The sequence below is a fragment of the Citrus sinensis genome, chromosome 3, assembly GCF_022201045.2.
Source record: "Citrus sinensis cultivar Valencia sweet orange chromosome 3, DVS_A1.0, whole genome shotgun sequence".
Classification (NCBI taxonomy): domain Eukaryota; kingdom Viridiplantae; phylum Streptophyta; class Magnoliopsida; order Sapindales; family Rutaceae; genus Citrus; species Citrus sinensis.
Genome location: NC_068558.1, coordinates 49,502,101 through 49,523,671, shown reverse-complemented (window position 1 = coordinate 49,523,671; position 21,571 = coordinate 49,502,101). Strand labels below are relative to the sequence as shown.

Below are 21,571 nucleotides of genomic sequence, written 5' to 3'. Positions count from 1 at the left end.
TTATTTTTTATTACGTCTGCCCTGTCTCCCTCTTGCTCTCTCTCCGTGTTCCTTTCCCAGATTCTATCATCCTCCCTCTTTCTTTCTCTCTCTGTTTCTATTTCTCAAATATATTTTTTCATTATTTAAAAATAAAAAAATAAATTAGAAACCCTCGAATGCACAAACTTCCTCATCGTCAAAACCTCGCCTCCACAAAGCAATTCCAAATTCCTGTGACCAAACACGCCCTCTCTTTCTGTCTTTCTTCCCGAAACCTAATTTTGATCCGCCCCTCAATCTATCCACCATTTAATTTAATGCCCCAATCCCCTCTTTTACATTTGCTATTTGGTCCCTCTTCCTCCTCACAACTATCTTTATACTTTCCATCGTTGATTCGCCGACGCTTCCAACTTCAAAACATTCTCCTTAGGTTTTGATAAATCTCAACCAATCTGTATCACTAATCTGCTTCTTATTTTTATCTTCAGGGTTTCAGCATATCCTTTTTCTTTACTAATATATTCAGTTTGTTATAAATTTACAATTTTGTATTCTTCTTTAGGTTATATAAATTTCAAAACCTAAAATTCTTCTTACTATTACTTAAGAAAAAGGTTAATAATAATTGAAACTCAAGCATAAAAACAAAACTGATAGACTTTGAATTCGAAAAACTTAGTTTGATCGGCAAGTTGTTTTAGTAGTTGTGGTGGTGGTGGCGGTGACATTTTGGGTAAAGATTAGCAAAGCGAAAATTAAAGGGATTGCATGGGAGAGCATGAAGGGCGGAGAGAGCCACCAAGTGGGCTATTATTAAACGGGTTATTGCCCAATGAAGCGGGTTCAGTGATCCGAGCACTTGACCCGGAACGATGGTTGAAGGCAGAGGAGAGAACTGCAGAGCTTATTGCCTGCATTCAGCCCAACCCCTTTTCCGAAGAACGCCGCAATGCTGTTGCAGATTATGTTCAGCGCCTCATTAGCAAATGCGTTCCTTGTCAGGTTGCCAACTTTTACATATATGTGAGAATTTGTTTATGTTGCGTTGCTTTATTGATTCGACCAAATGAACATGTATTATGTTGAATTTTGTTAATGTTGTATATCCCGGTTTAACTTATTAGTCAAAACACAGGCATAAATAGTTGCAATCATCCTATATTTAGTGAATGTGATGGGATGTTGAACAAATTGGCATCATTTAAGCTTTTGCATTTTCATTTATTTTATGTTATTATTCACTAGTGATTATTTTCGTGTACAGGTTTTTACTTTTGGGTCTGTACCCCTTAAGACCTATTTACCAGATGGGGACATTGACTTAACAGCTTTTAGTGATAATCAAACTTTGAAAGACACATGGGCTCATCAGGTGCGTGATATGTTGGAAAACGAAGAGAAGAATGAGCATGCTGAATTCCGTGTCAAGGAGGTTCAGTACATTCAGGCAGAAGTGAGTTTCATCGTACCTTAGTTTTCTAAAGATTGTGGCTCATATCTTCCATTCATGCCCTGTATTATTTGATGCAAAATTTCCATCTGATAGAGTTTTACAAATTTCAAACTTGTGATTTATTTTAACTGGAGATAAGTTTGGATTTATCCCCTGAAATTTTAGTTTCAGAGTTGCAATGCTATTCGTTGTGACTGATTGTGGTGATTTATTCATCTGAGAAGATGCTTGTTTGTCCACTAAACCGTTACTATTATTATGGTTATCTAAATTCTTGTTTGTGGATTTTCTGCATAAATTCTAATGTAACCTATATAAGCCCATTTTGCCTCAAGTTTTTTGTTTTGTACTGAATTTAACATTCTTTTTCTGTTATTATTTGTAGGTAAAGATAATAAAGTGCCTTGTCGAAAATATTGTGGTAGACATATCATTTAACCAGCTTGGTGGGTTATGCACTCTTTGTTTCCTTGAGGAGGTCCGTGGTGCATCCTTCAAACTTTGCCATTGAACGTTTCCTTTTCAAATTGTAATCCATTATGCTGATTATGTTTATTTGCTAACTGTTTTTTTCTGCTTAAATAGGTTGATCATATGATAAATCAGAATCATCTTTTCAAGCGCAGCATTATACTGATAAAGGCTTGGTGTTATTATGAAAGCCGAATATTGGGTGCTCACCATGGACTTATATCAACATATGCCTTGGAGACATTGGTTCTTTACATATTTCATGTTTTCAACAATTCTTTTGCTGGTCCGCTTGAGGTGGCTATGTGAACATTTTCTCACTATTTTCATACATTTGTCCTTTTAGTAGGCTGATAGTTTTTTTCTTTCCACTTGTAGGTCCTTTATCGTTTTCTGGAGTTTTTTAGCAAGTTTGACTGGGACAACTTCTGTCTAAGCCTTTGGGGTCCTGTACCCATCAGTTCGCTTCCAGATGTAACGGGTATAGATATTTTGCTTGAAAATTCTAATTTTGATCCTCGCATAAGTGATCGTCAAGCTTGATGTTTCCTCTTGGTCTGTTTTACAGCGGAACCTCCTCGAAAAGATGGTGGAGTGTTACTTCTTAGCAAATTGTTTCTTGATGCTTGTAGTTCTACATATGCTGTTTTTCCTGGTGGCCAAGAAAATCAGGGCCAACCCTTTGTTTCAAAACATTTTAATGTCATCGATCCTTTGCGTGTAAACAACAACCTTGGGCGCAGTGTTAGTAAAGGTGCATTGACAAACTATATACTACAGTTCTATTTCTTTTGTGGGCTTATTATTTGTTGCGATACTGTGATATCATCTGTTCATTCCTCTGGCATGGTGAATGTGATACTATTAATTTTATTTTGAATTAATGTCTTTCTTTTTTTTTTTGAATGGTCTTTGTAATTCTATGAAACATTGCCTGTTCCTATTTTTTAATGTTTTGCTTATTTTTATTTCTTACCTACCATTTTCCAGTGGCAATTTGAACTGTCTTCATGTGGTTCTTTTTTGTAGCCTGCTTGGGCTCCAATGTCCGTTAGCATAAGAAGGTTATATTTTAGTTTAGTTGTGGCTTCATATATGCTAACCTTTTTATGATCGTATGCTATCAATGACATTTTACTATGTTTTTGCTTGGTTACTTTCTTAATTTTTCTTCACAATAGAAAATTTCACTTCTTTACTAGGTGAACTCCTGTGTTGGTCTCCATTGATTCACTTTATGCATCTGGTATCTTGTAGTTCATTTATTCTCAAGAAGGGCATTGTCCAAGAAGTTACCTGTGACTTTTTCTAACCCTCCCACACTTATTGTGGTGATGCTTACTTTTAACAAATAAAATAAAACCATGAGCAGAATAAATACATGGAATACACACAGTAATTTATTTTAAAAAATTTTAGAAGGTTTGGATGGGGATGAGAACCTTATCCACATCAACCCTTTCCATATTATCATTCAAACTTGGGCAACCATGGGTGCAAAATGCATACGCGGCCAGCAGAGCTACGCCCAAGGGGTCACGCTCAGATGATCCTGGATATGTTTATATTAACTATGGAGTTTCCATATTTAAATATTTGTAATAAATGTAGAGGGCATACTAGGCATTATGATGAAGATTATTTGTTTACAAGTGTTTTGTGTTTGTGACTTCGTTGGCTTCACTTTTTCTTTGGGATGGAATTCTAAATGAGTCCACTGTAGTTGTTAATAACCTTCAAATAATCTATTTTTACCTCAAAACATCTTTTATATTCTTTGTATGATCCTATTTTTAGTGTAGCCGTCGATAACCTTCACACATTTTGGCAAAATTCACTGCATCTGTGAAGCAAATGGTATGGAGCATAGACTTATAAGCATGCACAAATACATTTATATGGTCTGAGTTCAATATATTGTTGCACAAATATGGAGTATCGGCTATGAGATTGTAGTGCTTTTGATGTGCTTGTAATTCTTGGTCTGATTTTCTACTATCTGAAATTTTGTAATTTGTTTCCTTCTGTCTATATAAATTGGCCAGGTAACTTCTTTAGGATACGCAGTGCATTTGCATTTGGGGCTAAAAGGCTGGCAAGGTTACTTGATTGTCCCAATGAGGACTTATATTATGAAGTAAATCAGTTTTTTATGAATACCTGGGATAGACATGGTAGCGGTGTTCGTCCGGATGCACCAAGGAATGACTTGTGGCGCTTGCGATTGTCAAATCGAGACCATCAACATGAGCCTGAGAATCTCCACAACAATTCAGGTTTAGGTGGCAAAAGAAATGAGATTTCCATTGGTTGTGAATCTCAAGTTGACAGATCGCATGGTAGTGCTTCATCTCAGCATATTAATAGTCCTGTTGAAAGTACTTTTAGGGTCAGTTCTGTTTCCACAGTTTCTCATACACAAACCCAAAAAAACTATGGTAACTTGAATAGCACCAGGGCTTTTGATCAGGGTAGAAGGGATGCTAGTATTAATCAGAATGCAAATAATGATAAAGGTAACAGAAGTTTTAAACCTGATATAATGATTGGTGACATTAAGGGTAGATATCTGTTTGCACGTACACGCTCTAGCCCCGAGCTTACAGACACGTATGGTGAAGTTACCTCCCAAGGGCGGCCTAAGAAACCCCCAGAAAGTGTAAAATGCCAGATGTCTTCTTCAAAGTTGGAGAATAGTAGAAGGAAGAACTTGGAATCTGATATTTTGGCAAGCCATGACATTAGATCTTCAACTGGCAATCCTTCATCTGTTAGTCACACTGCATCCTGTCAGAGCTTTGATGCTACTGCTGATTCAAACAGTGTGTTTAATAGTTACGGTGATGATCTGGTCTTGGGTGCTATGAGTGAAGAATTTTCTTCTGTTGCAGGGACACAAGGGATGCAACAGGAAGAGCAAGATCTTGTGAACTTGATGGCATCTTCCATGGCTCATGGTTTTAATGGACAGGTCCGCATTCCACTGAATTTAGCTTCTGGTCACTTACCTCTTCCTCTACCACATTCAATTCTAACTTCAATGGGATATTCTCAGAGAAATTTGGGTGGAATGGTTCCCACCAATCTTCCCTTCATTGAGACTGCATCGGGTGCCAACATGCAGTTTCCCCAAAGTTTGGTTTCCTCACCTTTAACCCATTTTTTTCCTGGTGTTGGATTGACCTCAAGCCCGGAAGATTCACTTGAACGCGGTAATGAAAATTTTGGTCCTGTGGAAACGAACCCTATGGAGGGTGATAATGATTACTGGCATCAGCAGAACCGGGGTTCTGGTGGCGGATTTGATCTTGAGAATGGAAATTTTGAGATGCTTCAGTCTGACGATAAGCAGCAATCAACTTCAGCTGGTTATAACCTTCTTCCTTCATCTCAGATAGGTGCCTCTGGCAGTGCTAGAAGAGCTCCACATAAATTCAACAAAGATGCCGGGGAGTCAATGAGGGAAGATCATGAAGATTCTTTCCATTATCTAGATAGTAGAGGTAACGAGGTTTACTTTGATGACAGATCTGCCAGCTCAAGATCTATGCCTGCTTCACATACAAGTTCTGTGAGAAGTAAAACCAATTCTGAGAGTTCTTGGGAAGGATCATCGGCAAAGGTCTCAAAACCAGCTAAAGAAAAAAGGGGTAGAAAAATGGCTTCTACTGCTTCTCCAGTGTATGGAAAAGGTAGTAGTGTGTCAGAACATTCTTCTGTTCAGGCTGATGAAGACAACAAAGAATGGAATCTGCTTCCAACCATGGGGTCTGAAATACCAGACAGGAGTGTAGGACTTCAATCCCTTGCTCCTTTACATATTCCAAGGCATCAAATGCCCGGATCTGAAGAAGCTCAGACAAGTGGGTCAGAATCAGTGATTCCGATTGCTCCTGTCCTCTTAGGTCACGGTGCTCGACAAAGGTCCGCGGACAATTCAGAGGTTGTTCCCTTGACCTTTTATCCCACAGGTCCACCTGTTCCCTTTTTTACGATGCTTCCAATATACAACTTCCCAACTGAGTCAGGAACCTCTGATGCATCAACAAGCCATTTTAGTGGGGAAGAGGGCCTGGGAAGCAGTGATTCTGGTCAAAAGTTTGATTTGTCTGAGGGACTTGATCAGTCAGAGGCGTCAAGTACTTCAAGTTCTATGAGAAGGTCTGCTCGTGTCGAACCATTGGAGCACAAGTCTGACATTCTCAACAGTGACTTTCTTAGCCATTGGCAAAATTTACAATATGGCCGGTTTTGCCAAAACCCACGATTATCTTCACCTCTTATATATCCTTCACCTATGATGGTGCCACCTGTCTATCTACAGGGCCGTTTTCCATGGGATGGTCCTGGAAGACCACTTTCAGCCAACATGAATCTTTTTACCCAGCTCATCAGTTATGGGCCCCATCTTGCTCCTGTTACTCCTCTCCAGTCTGCTTCTAACAGGCCTGCTGGTGTTTACCAACGGTACATTGATGAAATGCCAAGATATCGTGCTGGGACTGGGACTTACCTTCCCAATCCTGTAAGATGCATTTGCAAGACTTCTTTCTGCGTGGCTGTTTCGTTTCATTTGGCTTCTCTATTTAATTATGTTTGCACTGTGCTTCTGTGTTTTTGTTAGCATACAATGGTATTGCTTTGTTTCACCTTTATCTATCGCCCATCGTTTGCCAAAAATGTTGTCTATACACGCATTCGATTGGATTAGAATTTTTCTTTATAGAAGCATATTGCTTCTTGTTCCTGAATCATATTTCGGGTTGGGCACTGATTAGAACCTTGGTGAAAGGCAGTCCCACATCCGAGTTGGGCACTGATTAGAACCTTGGTGAAAGGCAGTCCCACATCCGAGTTTGTGTATCTGGATTAAGTTATTGGTTGCCAAAGACTGATTCATTTGCATTGTGGCCTTGATATTGTGTGTCATGTGGTCTAGAGAATGTATACTGGTGCCACAAGTGAAAGGGTGAAGTAGAGAAGAGTTGTAATGTTACATATGATTTTGTCAAATTTGCAACATTCAGTTCTGGGTTTTTTCATGTGTATTGAATGCTGCTTTCCTTTTTTTTTTTAATATAAGTGACGGTCAGGAATCTAGAAAGCAGCCAAGCCTGGCCATTAGTGTTGGTGTGTTCTCAGTTCGTTTACGTTTCATTAGTGACCTTACTGAGCATCTTTTCTCATTTAGCATTTAGATATTTACAATGCTATTTATCATTGATCAATGTTTTTGTTTTGTTTTCTTTTAGAAGGTTTCTCCAAAGGACCGGCATTCTACAAGTTCAAGAAGGGGGAATTATAGCCACGATAGGAGTGACCACCATGGTGAGAGAGAAGGGAACTGGAACGTTAATTCAAAGTCACGAGCTTCTGGGCGCCACAATCGCAACCAAGTTGAGAAATCAAGCTCAAGGCCAGACCGGTTGGCAGCGAGTGAGAATCGGTCTGAGAGGCCTTGGAGTTCTCAGAGACATGACACATTCCCCCCATATCACTCTCAAAATGGTCCATTGCGCTCCAGCTCCACACACAGTGGTTCCCCAAATGTGGCATATGGCATGTATCCGCTATCAGCTATGAACCCCAGTGGGGCGTCATCAAATGGACCTGCTATTCCCCCTGTTGTCATGTTTTATCCTTATGATCATAATGCTGCATATGCTTCTCCCACTGAACAACTCGAGTTTGGCTCTCTTGGACCGGTGGGTTTCTCAGGTGTGAATGAAGCGTCACAGCTTAGTGAGGGAAGCCGATCAAGTGGAACAGTTGAAGATCAAAGGTATCATGGTACCTTGGGTCAACAGTCTTCACCAGATCATCCTTCTTCCCATGTTCAGAGGTAGTTGGTCATTTTGTTCCTTCAAGATATAGATTAATGTAATTGGCTTCAATAGTGACCTTTGCTCATGAGCAATGGTCCACACGCCAATTTCTGATTCACAACGGTGCTAGTAAGCTGCAATATCCATAAGCCTTGCCTGCTTACAATAATATTGAGCTGTGCAAAACAGCCAGCGGTTGCTCATTTATCAATTTGGCAGGTTGTGTTTAATTGTTTATGAAATTACTTTAGAAGTAAATATATATTTGCTTGTTATTCAGTTTTTTCATTTCGATTTTTTTTCTTGATTGGGATTGTTTTGTAATGGCTGTTGGTTTGTTGCCTTAACAGGGGGCTTTGATTTTATTGCCAGATCAGCGGCCCGGAGGAATTATCAATGGAAAGATGTGGGTTTTCATCTTGAGCTTCAAAACGAGGGAGAAAATGGTGGGTGAAAACTTTGATGAGAAGACTCGTCGATTTTCTTCTCTGCCCTCAGGCATGCAAGGGAGATATGGTTTTCCAATGTGACCAATCCTTTTAAGGTTTCTCCTTGAAAACTACCCAATCATGCTACTTCGTGCATGTATGTACACTATGAAGCCCTCAGGGAGTGGTGACTATGCAGCACATTGTCTAAACTGCTTTGTTTTGAAGGATGTAACAGACTGATTGGGCTGCACGTACTCGGTAATTAGGTTTTCATATTAGGATTCCACACACTTGTAACTCCACTGAAATACACTCAGGTTCAGAAGTTTAGGAATTAATCGGGTCATAGTTTTTGTTACTTCATGATTTTATTTCACAGGATATGGTAGCTTTTCGATTCATAAAGGATAACGCTCAGTGTAGTAGATTTCTACCATGAACCTTCATTTAAAAACGGACTGTGTAACAATATACCCATCAAGAAGATGAAGTTAGATGTAGTAGCTTGTCTCTGTTGATGTCTGTTGTAGTTGATTGCTTCAAGCTTGAAAGATGATCGGCTGATATTTGTTATTTTGCATGTGATTATTGTTGCCTTAATTCAAGAGAGCTGTTTCTTGCAACTGGGAAATCTCTGTCCCTTTTTACCGTATGAGGTTCTCTTCATTAGATGGTTTGGCTCCAACGCGCAGAAATATAATAAATAAATGTTGAAATTAGATGGTTTGGGGATGAAATTTTCTTTTCCCAATCGTCTGTCCACAGAGATGGAAGTGATTTGTAAATATGATGGAATTCCCTAATAAGAAAACCCACTCTATTTAGAACGCAAACCAGGGATATTCCTAAGGCCCATCTTGCCTAGAACAAGCTTGGGAATGGCTGGAGGATTATCAAGCCCCATGCTTCGGCTATATTCATTTGCAAGCTCCACAAGCTTATACTTATCCCGTCCCACTTTCTTGTTGGAATTATAATAACCAAGCCAGGCCTGGTATGCTGCTTCTTTGTTCTTCATCTCCACATGTGAGAGTGCACGTTCCACCTGTTGAATTTATGTTACTACTTTTCTGAGAATAAAAATTTTTCTGCTATTTACTTGCCAATACATAAAATTATACTTTCACTCTTATTTTATTTTTAATTCACCGTCATTAAAGAGACACTATGGATAGAAAAGCCAAAGAGGAGCATTTTACTTCACCTTCTTCTTTGTGTCCGGATCAACTGAAGGTACAGGAGCTTTCAATATTGGCAAATCCTTGATGGTAGATAAAAAGAATTCCTCCCAAGGTGCAAGTAGCAATATGCCTTGCCCTTCTTTACCCTTACGTCCAGTTCTACCAAGTCGATGGATATATTGTTCTCTATCAGATGGCAAGCCAACCTGAAATTGCAGACAATAATTGCATAATATTATAACCATAATGAAATAAAGTTGCACATTTTGTGTGGATATCCAGAACACTAGAAACATCCAAATGCTGTAAAATAAATTTATAAACAGAGTATCTAATCTTTCTCTGGAAAAATTGAGAAGAAATCCTACGGTTTTACAAGGTTGACAAGCAAGAAAGAAGGGAATAGGGGGATTCGTCACTATGCTGCTCATAATCTCAAAGATGTGACATGGAAAAACAAGTAGACCATTTCCCATTACCTGAATGACAAGGGTAACATCAGGATAATCAACCCCACGCGCAGATACATCAGAAGTCACAAGTATCAGACCCTTTGACTTCCGGAATTCATCAGAAACCCTAGTTCTATAACTCTGTGGCTTTCTAGAATGTATCTCTCTAACATTCAACTTCAGCTCACCAAGAAGATCAGCAACCATTCTGGTTACCATAGCAGTTGTGCAGAATACAAGCACCTGGAGAAATCAATTGGAATTTTGTCAAAAGAGAGAAACCGAACCAAAAAAAAAAAAATGTAATTTTCAGGAACACTTGAAAGCTGAAAAAAAATATATCATTCTTAATACTAAACAGAAATATTTAGATATAGAATATATTTATAATGGTAAATCATATTTCACAAGAACCAGAACAGGTACAATTACATGGATAATGGACCCATGGCTAAATGTATACCTTATATTCAGGGTTATCAGCAACATGCTCTCTCAGAAGAACATATAGAAGAGGGAAGTGTAGATCTAGTGGGGCAACTAAATGCATCTGTCTGACCTGAAAAATCATCAAAATTTTAATAATTGAGTTACCAAGAAAATTCAAAATTTATTGGGCAGAGTCATCAAAAAGCATACCTGCTCATGTGTTTCCTCACTTCCCTCTTCAACGGTATTGATAAATTCATGATCTCTTTTCAAAGCTATATGACAAATTTGACGGACCTTCATACCATAAATCACCTTTTAGTATTTTCTTTAAATTTTTTAGGCATACCAAAACAACCAGAATATAAAAAGTAAACCTCTTCAGGAACAGTAGCAGAAAAGAGGAGTGTTTGTCGTTGTTTTGGAACAGCAGCAATTATCTTCTCAATGTCTTTACGAAATCCCATGTCCAATAAATGATCAGCTTCATCAAGTACTAAGACTTTCACACCCATCAGCCTTGTTGCAAATCCTGCAGTGTTCTCAATATGGTCTCTGAGCCTTCCAGGTGTAGCGACAAGAATCTGTGAGTTTTGAATGCGTGAAAACACAAACATGGCCCAACTATCTCCTGTGCAGATATTAGCAGGTGTACTAACAACATTCATATATGCAGTAGAGGACCCAGTTTCTGATTGGTCCACAACTGGGAATCCTCATTAATAAAAAAAAGTTTGAAAAGAGAGAAACTATACATCCAGCTGCTGAGACATTCTACGTGTCTCATTTTGTTCTCAGTGCATGACATTCCAAGAGTTCTAGAATGTCTCAGACAAGTTGTATCATTATACGACATTCCAAGAGCTCAACAATGTTTCAAACAATTTTGACCAATAGCACAGATAAAAAATTTGGATTGTTGGATATGCTATGAGGATACAATATATGATAGGGTGTCAAATTTTAACATGAAGGCTATCCCATGCTGATGATAAGAAAGTCACCTGGCAAGGATTAGCTTGCATACGCTTCTGTTCTAAAGCAAGTCTTGTACCTCCTATCACAACTTGAACTCCAATAGATGGATGATACTTCAACAAAGTACTAGCTTCAGTAGCAGCTTGAGTTGCAAGCTCTCGGGTAGGGCATATTACAAGCACAAGAATAGGGGGCCGCCTTTGGTCACGATCAACCGGAGGAGATTTTATGACCACTTCAATAGAAGGAAGCTGAAACAAAGAACTTCAGATAAGCTAAATTGAATGACTCCATTCATCTCCTATCTGAGTGTAGTAAACAAAGACAATCTTATTATTCTTCAAAGGATTCTCAAAGATTTCGAGAGGACAATGCCAATCAAAGTTCGTAAAATGGCAATGCTTTCAATTTCTAGCAATGAATCCCTCCAAAAATTAAGGACAGACTCAGAATTAATATATATATATATATATGAAAGACCAAACAATTACCGTACCCCTACACTTCTATTTTCCTATTTTTTAAGGGTACTGTGTGGTTTTCAGTAATTTTTCAAATAAAGATGCCTCAAACATTTGAAAAGCCAGGTGCAAGTCCAAAATGATCAATGAACCTGCAAGGACCAAAAAGTGAATGACTTATGGGTGGCCCAGGGTGGGGATCCCTCAAACAGTCTTCCATCGGTTTAGAGATTAGCAAGCAATTGTGGCTTTTAAAAAAAATAAATGAATAAAATATCTTACCAAAAATGCTACAGTTTTTCCAGTGCCTGTCTTAGCCTTAGCCAGAACATCCTTACCTGGAAACAGAATCAGAATAAGGACTATCATCTTTACGAAAATGCACAAAATAAAATCAAGAAAACCAAATACAAATACCAAGGTTGATGGTCATTCATCAAGAATCACAGCAATTACTAACAATCACCAGTTATCATGTCAATAAACAATTCCTCAGGAAGCAAAAATTGACATTAACAAAGAAGATTCTGATCTCTGAAGTTACAAAACAAATTAGAAAAAAGTGAACCTTTAAGTAAAACAGGAAGTGTTGCCTCCTGAACTATGGTCATTTTCTCATAACCAGCATCCTTGATTCCTTTCAGCGACAAGGCAGAGATTGAACATTGATCAAATCTGCAGGCATGGAAACAGGAGACAACATTGGTCACTGAGAATTACTGAAAGTCTCCGCTATAGTAAATACATACTTAGCAAAAACCAAGCTTTTAAAAAACGTACCTGCTCTCACTCATAAAGGAGTCATGCTTGCCGGGTGAACTTATGGCCACACTCATCCCACCATTTTCCTTATCTAATCCAATCAAACTCCTAGCATTGTTCCTCAAAACACTATCATCATCGTCGTCGTCATTGTCACTAACTTCCTCACTAAGCAAATCCCTAATGCCACTCATACCTCTCCTCCTCTCTTCACCCACATCGTTTTCATCATCATTCGAAAAACGAGTTTTTCTTCCCACATTACCAGCCTCCAATTCACTATTAGACCTCCTACTAAACCTTGAAGTGTTGTTACTAATATTATTCCTTGAAAATGAGTTAACCGAATTCCGATTACCTCTCCTACTAGAGTCGTAAGAGTCGTCCGAATCACTCTTTCTTCTCCTTTTCATTGAATAAGAACCTCTGTTTTCTCTACCAGATCCCTTTCTGAAATCTGAAACGTCATCGTCTTTACTAAAACGTTTATTACTATGAAACGAGTCGGTCCGTAAGTCACTGACCCAATCACTTAGTTCCGCTTCGTCATCAATTAAATTCTTAGAACCGCGAATTTCTCCTGCTCTACTACCTCTACGACCAAACTCAGAACTGGCCGCGGGTCGAAACGGACGAGTCGATAATTTCCGCAGGCCGAGTTGTTGTTGTTGTTGTTGTTGTTGGGAGTTAACGCGAGTGGGAAGCCCTAGGTATTTGAGTTTGAAAGGGAAGATCCGGCGGAAAGCGGGTATGGCCCGAGAAGAGTTTACAGAAGGTTTCAAATTCATCGAAGGGAAACGGGTGGCTGAAAGGGGAGGATTGAGGAGGCGTAGATTAGGGAATAGCTTAATGGGCATAATATTATCCTGAAATGGCGAGCTTTCTCACTTGAGCATTTTAAGAGGCAGGGTTGTTACTTGTTATAGTTTAGGGTTTAAGATTTTTATTTTCCCTGCAGAAGCTAGAATTGCGATAGGGTTTAACGGTAGCGAATGGCGAAGGCTGGCATTTTACGACATCGTTTGGATTGCTGCTGTGCGCACCGTTTTCTAAATGGGAACTCTATTGGAAAAGAAACTTTGGGTGCTCTAGGATCAATATTTGTTTATCATGATAATTCTTTTATTTATTTATTTATTTTTAAACTAGAGCCCGTTTAGATTACACTAGGGTTAGGGATTGGAGTTTCAACTGTTATGTGACATTAACATAGTGGATGATGAATTTTATTATTTATAATGCAATTATGCTGCGTTTACTTTTTGGATTGGAGTGGAAATCCTGAGGAGTGAGAATTCTTGGATTAGGAGTGTGGAGTGGGAGTGGGAGTATGGTGTTTACTTAGACTAAATGAAAGTATGGATCGTCAATCAGAATCCTAATTATTTGTTTACTTTGTCTTGGATTGAGAGTAAATTATTTTAAATTATAATTTTATCCTTATGTATAGAATTATAATTTGTAATTAAAAAATTAATAAAAAATATATTTGGAAAATAAAATAAATATTTTATTATATTTATAAATTAATAATAATTACTAATATTCTTAATTATGTAAATCATAATTTTTTTATTAATTTTAATTTAAATTATGTGAATAAAAATTATTAATAATAGCAACACAAATGAAATATAATTATTGATAATATAGTTCAAAATTAATATTTTTTTAGAATAAAATATTTATTATTATTAATTAAATAATTAATTAATATTTATTAAAATTAATGTTTAATATTATTAATTTAAATATAATATTTATTTTATTAAATTTAATAAAATAAATATGATATAATTATTATTTTTAATAAATATGATATTATTTATTTTATTAAATATTATTTATTTATTTTTATTTTAATTATAAGGATAAAATGGGAAGAGGGGGGAGTGGATTCCCACTCCCACCTCCCCCCATGGGAGTGGGAATCACATTCCCCACTCCAAAATTGAGTGGGACCCACGGATTCCCACTCCCACTCTCCTCTTTTTTAAAGTAAGTAAACACTGGAGTGGGAGGAATCCACAATCCACACTTCCACTCCAGCAAGTAAACACTACCTTAATGTCAACGGTCGTCTAATGGTGTTTTGAGTGTTATTTCTTGTATTTCTCATTGAATATTTTGATCCTGCATAGGCAAGTATATTCACGGTTGGTAAGTTTATCAATCATCCATGAATATATACTCATGCTCAGTGATTGTATTATAGTAATGGAATGTTTATTTCTGTGGTTGAATGAAGAAGAATCGAAAATGAGAATCATTGATAGTATTTATTTGCTCAAAATATGAAGGAATGCGAATGAAATTTAGGAATGTAAATTTCATTATAATTAACACTATAAAGTGTATATTTAATAAATATTAAAATTATCATTTTTTACTTACAATATTGATAATATTAACAGTTTATCATATTGATAAATCCCTAACTCATTTTATGAATTGTCTATTTTTGTTTACTTTTTAAGTATGATTTTTTTTATAGGTAAATTGCCAGATTCATGATGCTTGGATCGGAAAAATGAACATGAAATTTAGATTTCAGATACTCAAAAGCCTTTGGAAAAATTACTAACCTTTTAAGCCAACATTAATTCCAAACAACTGAGACCATGCTACGTGTCTGAAATTACTTGCACCTTATTGCACTACGTTTAATACTCATCAATCTAATAGTTCAACCACCTTCACAAATAAGCCAATGGAGGGTCCTAATTTGACTTCATTTGCAATAATTGATTTGTTGAATTGAATGATGTATAATGGTTGCAATTTTAGACCTTGGATGTATTAGTAAAGATCATCTAAAGGTTATGATCGCAAGTTCAAAAAAAATATATAATGCAAATGCCCACACTTGATCAACTCAAATTTTGCATATAAAAGTAAGAGTCTCGCGATTTGGCTGGGAGAAATTTGTAGAGCATTTGTTGAGAATTTCTGGTATAATTGAGAGGTGAGTTTGTAGAGAAATTAGATGTAAATTTGGAGTGAATTGAGGGAAAATTTATTCTCTTCTCATTTTCTTTTACTGTATTCCATAAATTTATTAAATAAAATGATTGTCTGGCTTGTCAATATAAGTGATTAATTTTTTAAGTTAACGTGAAGGGTAAGCTCAATATTTAAAATTTTAAATTAATTAATGTCTCGAGTAAATTTTAAGTTTATTGTTTTTTGTTACATGTTTTTAGTTTGTATTTTCTACTTATTATTTTCATTATATATTTATTTGTAAATCTAGATTCCTTTTGGATCAATGTGGGTATTTAGACATAATGTTGACACACCAATACGATAATATGAACACTATAATATGATTGTAACACATTATGGGGCAAAACTATGTTGCAACTGTGGTATGGTACCACAGTTGCAATCAGTCATTGGATCCACAGTTGTACAGTTGCATTTGTTGGATCCAATGATTGAAAGCAACTGTGGTACCATACCAAAGTTACAACATAGATGGACCCCACATTATGTACTATAATCTCCATATTTATTCATAGAGTGGTTAGTTAAGAACTAAGTCATATAATATGCAAATAGGTAAGAGAAATGTAAAATATAAATATGAGAGAGTGTTATGATTATAATTTGAATACCAAGAGTTGATCAAGTAACCTTAGCATTTTTTTTAATTTATACTATTCCTTATTAATTTTTTTTCTTATAATTATATTTATTTAATAATTAAAGATAATTATATTATAACTAGGCGCTCTTGCTTAGTATTCCAATCATCATCATCGTCATTATTGTTAACAACAACAATAATTTTGAATAATAATTATTGTCATCATCACAATTATTATAATAAATAATGATAATAATCAAGTAAGGCCATTTTCATAATTTATAGTAATTCCTTTTGATTCTAAAACAAAGGAAATACAATTCAGCCCATTTTAATTCATATAACTAAAGTAAATAATTTATTTTGGTTTCTATTCTCCACTCTTATTATAGTCTATTCCGATTCCAATCTATTTCGATTACCGATTAGTAAACGCATTATAATTGTCAATCAATGATTGGAGATATAAGCACTTTCATTATACTCAATAAGGGAAAAAAAAATTTGTTACTAATACTCGGATAAGTGCCCCCCCCCCCCCCAAATACATATTCTTCGGGTAATAGGGGTAGTTAGGGTCTGTTCAAATACCATTTCTTATTATAAGCATTTACATCATCATAATAATAATAATAATAATAATAATAATAATAATGGTGGTAATAGATTACAGTACAAGAGAAGTTGTGATTATGCAAAATCAAGCTCAATTTATATGCAAATTAAAATCAAGATGAACATCTTGATAACCATTCTTCATAAGAAAATCTGACTACAACTTAAATAAGATATATTAATTAGTAATAATTCTGTAATATTAAATTATCATCTCCTCCTTATTCTATCTCTGTTTAATTGCACTATATTGGTAAAAGGGAGTACATAAACATATCTTTTTGTATAATCGCCTTATCTACGCACAATATGCCCCCACTCATTGTGCTAATTTGCTAAATGAAAAAACATGCAAACTAGCAACTGATGAGTTACAAATAATATGACCCCTTTGACTTTGAGCTCCTATAATTTTCTCCAAATTAATCTAGGGAATACCTAAGCTTTTCTTCCACCTAGCAAGACGCCGTAAAAACGACATCACCTCATCTGGGTCACGTAGAGAGTACAAAGCCTTTGTCTCCCTTGGAACAGAAGAAACAATAATGGGATATCCACGTCCCATGTGACGAATAACCTGTACAATCGTAAACACATTCAGAAGATATAAGCTATTAATTATTAGCCAATTAGTTTCCTATTTCCTTATAATTTTGCTTTCAATTAAAAAAGAAAAAAAAAAGTGTGTGTTAGTGTCATTAATGATTTGTAACCTTGAAAGCATCCTCGTCAGTTTTGTCATCTCCTATGTACAGTGGGAGGAAATCGCTTGCGTTGTTGAATCCAAAAGTATCAAGCAAATACTCCAAAGCTCGACCTTTGTCCCAGTCGATACAAGGCCTAATTTCCATTACCTGATTTGAGAAAAGTGATACATTATACAATAATTATTCAAGATTCTTGATGTTCGTAATATAGCATCTGAATGATACAATAGTTGAAGAAAACCTAGAACATAAATATACCTTTTTACCCCCAGATATGCGAAAATTAGGGTAAGCTTCCACGATTGAATTGACCATCTCTTGAAGGGTGTTTATGTCCTGTGAATTAATTCAACAAGTAAACTTAGGATATTGAGTTTGATAAATTAAATTGTTGGTTGATTCGTGGTATGAAACTAAGATTGTTGTTGCAATATTACATCTTCATCAACACGTCGAAAATGCACAGAAATGCAAAATTTGTTGTCTTCAACCGTAGCCCCTTTGATCGTCTTGATTTTTTCTTCCAGTACTTGTATCATCTGTACGAAATATCAAAATATAAGAAGAAATATCCAATTATAAAGTGAGCAATAGAGTTCGTATATAATGAGTGACATATATATATATATATATATAATTTTTAGTATTTAATTATTTAATTATGGTTTGTAGGTAGACCGATCGAGTAAATTTAAGTCTAGGTTATATAACTTAAAAATGAAATTCAATCTTAGCTGCTCAGACTTTAGAAAAAGAAAAGCGAAGCGTTACCTCTTGAATTTGAGGCAAAAATTCTTGTGCCGGTTGGAAGTGAACAACTTCGTTACCCTACAGAGTAAAATCAAATTCTAATTAAATTAACAAGGTAATTAAGCATCATCAGGGAGTATTAATTTGGTTGAATGTGCATGCCACAGGGATTCAAAACCTGTTCATCAACAGTTCTAGTCTCGTGCTTGGGGTTGTTTTGCTTCAAAGAACCCGCTGGGGTTGATATATCCATCCCATGGCTCCCAGCGTATACCACATTCTTTAGCTGCACAAATCTGCTCACCTACATTTATTGACAACAAAATATGTACTTAATTGTAAAAGTAACTAGCAATCTCTGGATAAAAATAAACATAAAACTTAATTACCTTATCGAGACATCTCCCGCTGACAATTGCCGTAGGAAAAAAATGTGCCACTTCATGTACTGCCATTCGCATCTGCAATTATGTATAAGATATAACAACACGCATCGAACCATTAGCTCCGTAATTGCCATTGTTAGGTGAACATTCTTGTACCACTAATTTAATACGGCTAAAGAATATTTATGCGTGTATATTACAGTATCAGACATGAAAGCTTTGTCAGGATCTTCAACGATTGGTGACAATGTGCCATCATAATCCAAAAACACAACTATCTTTTTCCCTTTTGCTGCTGCTATCATTCTATCAAATGTGTCCAAAGCCGAAGGATGCTTTGCCTGGAATCACCACAAGGATATCAATTATTAACACTATTGATGAACAAAATGGTGTCAAAAAAGAATGATTGATCGTTTTTTTTCTTGTTTTAAGTGATATTAATGAATGTCATTAATACGACAAGATCATCTCCTAATACGAACACTTTTAAGTAACAATGTAGTGAATGAATACAACGCGCTTACCAGCCACGCGCTGTACGAATCCAAAATAGCAGCTGGTTCTCCATTTTCATGGCATATTTCTTTTGAGATGGAGTCCGCGTCTGAAGGCTGTGATGGTGACCGTATTCCCATTTTCAGATGAAACGTTGACGATTTTCTGCTGCGCTTATTAATTTGCCAAGATATCAAATATAATATGTTAGTGTGTGTGTGTGTGTGTGTGTATAAATATATATGCGATGAAGGTTACCAAAGTATATACATATCGCCTCACATGCTATTTCTTTAATTTACTATAAAAATAACAATGTTTTTAGGCTGCATGGTATTATCTTTTTCAAAAAGTTAATTGACCGAGTGGGATAATAGAAGCGAATTGATAGGATTGAAAAATATTAGCTAGATATCGTTTGTGTATGAAACAAGGCCAATATGATTAGCTTAATACCAAACAACTTAACGAAGATAGTCCCAAAGAGAAATTTTAAAGAGATTTTCTTTATTAATCAAAGGTTTTTGAAAATAATAATAAGACTTCTATGGAGTAAACTTACTTACTAAGTTAATTTAAAAAGAAAAACTAATGCACATATTTTAAACAGAAAATATCAAAATACTTAAAATAAAAAATTTAAAAATACATATAAACAAAATACTACATCATTAATTAATATTTGAAACTAAATATCGTATAAATAAATAAGCATTCTGTATGTTAGGGTTATCGACAAGTGTAAAGACTAAAAGGTACCTGGCCTAGATATCAAAAATAAAAACAGAAAAGTAATAAGTAAATTATAAAAAAAACAATTCTAAAATCAAAATAACTCATAATGTATCGTCGGTTAGAATACCTAGATTATCTTAGCAAAACTTTTGAGAAACTTTACTTTTTAAAATAAAAAGTATAGCTTCAAAATTTACAGAAAAAGACCAAAATTACAGTAACTTCGTTGGAGTAAAGAAAATTGACAAATATTATTAGAATTACAGAGTTTTGGTGCTTTTTAAAATATTTAAATACAATACGCGTATAGTAATGATGAGAGAAGATTCTATTATGTTCTTTCCTGAGTCTCAGAGAACAAGTCTGTTATTAAAATAAAAAATATATATATTAAAAATTTTGACTACCAAAAAAAAAAAAAAAAAAAAAACTCTGCCAGACTTTTACCTCAAGTAGAATACTCTTCCGTATGGAGAATAAAATATTGCCCTATGAATAAATCAACATGCAAGAAACATTAACAAATTAAACAAAAGCAAAAACAAACGATCAGCAACCGATTATCTCATTCGTATGTTACTTCTGCGACTGTTGTTCAATCGAATAATGTTTTTGAAAACGTGAAACACAAAAAAAAAAATCTAAACTTTTGTGAATATTTACAGAAGCAGCAGAAGGAGCAGATAAAGAAATTAATCTTCGGAAAGAAAATTAAATAACGTTACGTACCCTTGACTGAATGAAGCTGATGATGGCTTGCGTTTGACAGAAACTGAGAGAAATGCCAAAGCTGGGGAAGAGAGAAAGTGAGTGAGGAGACGAGTGTGTTAGCGTACGGTTATTTATAGGAAAATTTTTGACGTACTTGTTATGGTGTTGTTTTAATTATACACGTATATGTATGTATATGTATATGTATATATATTTTATTTTAAAACCGACATTCCGAAAAGGAAAAAGAAAAATAAATGCTGTTGGCATTAAAGGTTAAGACGCGCTTTTCACGCTCTAATGATATGAAAAACAAATCTACTCAGAATATATATGGCAGGGATATATATATTGTACAACTTTGATTTACATGAGCATGATATTTTTTTGGCCTTAATTAACAATTGAGGACTATTAAGGAAAGTAGAAGAAAGATTGCATGTATGTCAATTGAGTTGTCCGAATTTAATGAGCGTTTAGTTGCTTTTAAATAATAATAATAATCATCATCATCATTATTAAGTATTATGGAATCATAAAAAAAAAAATAAAGTTAGTCCTTAATTTATTGGTTAAAAAATAAATGCACATCTTACAAATGCGATCGCTTCTCAATATTTTTCAATGAACTAATAGCTCGTTTGGCGTATCTATTGCCCCACGCCTATAAAAGAGGACAAATTTTCTCCTCAAAGCTGCGCCAAATATGACTTAAAATGGTCGTGATCGAAAGAATATAAATGAACATGACTATGAGCAATAAGTGCATGTCTTTAAAAAGTTGTCGCTCTCACTTAATTTTCTGACAAACTCAATGCTGCGCCAAATGGGACTTAAAATGGTCGTGGCTAAAAGAATATAAACAAACATGACTATGAGCAATAAGTGCATGTCTTTAAAAACTGTCGCTCTCGCTTCTCTGACAAACTATAATCGTTTAGAAAGAATAAGTAAAAGCGGAGATGAAAATGAGTAGTCTTAAAATTGTGATTGCTCCCACTCCAATAATTTAAATGGTCTTAATAAAATGAGTAAAACGTAAGTCAAAATAAGTGGTAATTGCACAAACTAGGTCTTTAAAACAAAAACAAAAAAAAAGGGTTAAAATGAAAATTAACTCATTCAATTAATAAATAAGAGAATTGTCTTTAA

General features: G+C 35.4%; 3 protein-coding genes across 9 annotated transcripts; 1 reads left to right on the top strand and 2 right to left on the bottom strand.

Moving 5' to 3' along the window:
- Positions 1-8,745, top strand: LOC127901014 (uncharacterized). Of its 6 annotated transcripts, none has more exons than XR_008052995.1 (9): positions 1-1,008; positions 1,250-1,438; positions 1,824-1,916; positions 2,024-2,206; positions 2,288-2,390; positions 2,478-2,663; positions 3,955-6,434; positions 7,162-7,953; positions 8,107-8,745. XR_008052995.1 is itself a non-coding variant. In XM_052436794.1 (9 exons), exons 1-9 carry the CDS (start codon positions 754-756, stop codon positions 8,186-8,188), a joined length of 4,158 nt encoding a protein of 1,385 aa, XP_052292754.1. In that variant the 5' UTR covers positions 1-753; the 3' UTR covers positions 8,189-8,745. The 6 variants fall into 6 exon arrangements, 4 of the variants coding, with proteins under 4 accessions (XP_052292754.1, XP_052292753.1, XP_052292755.1 ...); XR_008052994.1 differs by having other exon boundaries at positions 8,085-8,745; XM_052436794.1 differs by having other exon boundaries at positions 7,165-7,751.
- A 115-nt stretch (positions 8,746-8,860) lies between these two features.
- On the bottom strand, positions 8,861-13,490 carry LOC127901017 (DEAD-box ATP-dependent RNA helicase 31-like). Its single transcript, XM_052436804.1, has 10 exons — positions 12,447-13,490; positions 12,235-12,341; positions 11,949-12,004; positions 11,232-11,456; positions 10,605-10,811; positions 10,438-10,524; positions 10,262-10,357; positions 9,826-10,041; positions 9,370-9,552; positions 8,861-9,210 (listed from the first exon to the last, which is right to left on the bottom strand). The coding sequence occupies exons 1-10, from the start codon at positions 13,283-13,285 to the stop codon at positions 8,983-8,985; spliced, it is 2,244 nt and encodes a 747-aa protein (XP_052292764.1). The 5' UTR covers positions 13,286-13,490; the 3' UTR covers positions 8,861-8,982.
- Positions 13,491-16,852: 3,362 nt separating this feature from the next.
- Positions 16,853-20,551, bottom strand: LOC127898622 (probable trehalose-phosphate phosphatase D). Of its 2 annotated transcripts, XM_052436818.1 has the most exons (11): positions 20,438-20,551; positions 20,156-20,197; positions 19,003-19,141; positions 18,676-18,816; positions 18,479-18,550; positions 18,268-18,393; positions 18,111-18,167; positions 17,777-17,878; positions 17,598-17,675; positions 17,346-17,486; positions 16,853-17,209 (listed from the first exon to the last, which is right to left on the bottom strand). In XM_052436818.1, the coding sequence occupies exons 3-11, from the start codon at positions 19,111-19,113 to the stop codon at positions 17,060-17,062; spliced, it is 978 nt and encodes a 325-aa protein (XP_052292778.1). In that variant the 5' UTR covers positions 19,114-19,141; positions 20,156-20,197; positions 20,438-20,551; the 3' UTR covers positions 16,853-17,059. The 2 variants fall into 2 exon arrangements, with proteins under 2 accessions (XP_052292778.1, XP_052292779.1); XM_052436819.1 differs by lacking the exons at positions 20,156-20,197; positions 20,438-20,551 and having other exon boundaries at positions 19,003-19,406.
- Positions 20,552-21,571: the final 1,020 nt, after the last annotated feature.

Bases quoted from the DNA above. Each gene is read 5' to 3' on its own strand.
- LOC127901014 (XM_052436793.1), top strand. From the start codon at position 754: ATGGGAGAGCATGAAGGGCGGAGAGAGCCACCAAGTGGGCTATTATTA. The intron at 1,439-1,823 runs GTGAGTTTCATC...TATTATTTGTAG, and splicing joins TTCAGTACATTCAGGCAGAA to GTAAAGATAATAAAGTGCCT. The intron at 2,207-2,287 runs GTGGCTATGTGA...TTCCACTTGTAG, and splicing joins CTTTTGCTGGTCCGCTTGAG to GTCCTTTATCGTTTTCTGGA.
- LOC127901017 (XM_052436804.1), bottom strand. From the start codon at position 13,285: ATGCCCATTAAGCTATTCCCTAATCTACGCCTCCTCAATCCTCCCCTT. The intron at 12,342-12,446 runs GTACGTTTTTTA...CCATGCCTGCAG, and splicing joins TCCTTTATGAGTGAGAGCAG to ATTTGATCAATGTTCAATCT. The intron at 9,211-9,369 runs GTGAAGTAAAAT...TAAATTCAACAG, and splicing joins ATCCGGACACAAAGAAGAAG to GTGGAACGTGCACTCTCACA.
- LOC127898622 (XM_052436818.1), bottom strand. From the start codon at position 19,113: ATGGGAATACGGTCACCATCACAGCCTTCAGACGCGGACTCCATCTCA. The intron at 18,168-18,267 runs GTTTTGAATCCC...TTTACTCTGTAG, and splicing joins CTAGAACTGTTGATGAACAG to GGTAACGAAGTTGTTCACTT. The intron at 17,210-17,345 runs GTTACAAATCAT...ACGATTGTACAG, and splicing joins CTGACGAGGATGCTTTCAAG to GTTATTCGTCACATGGGACG.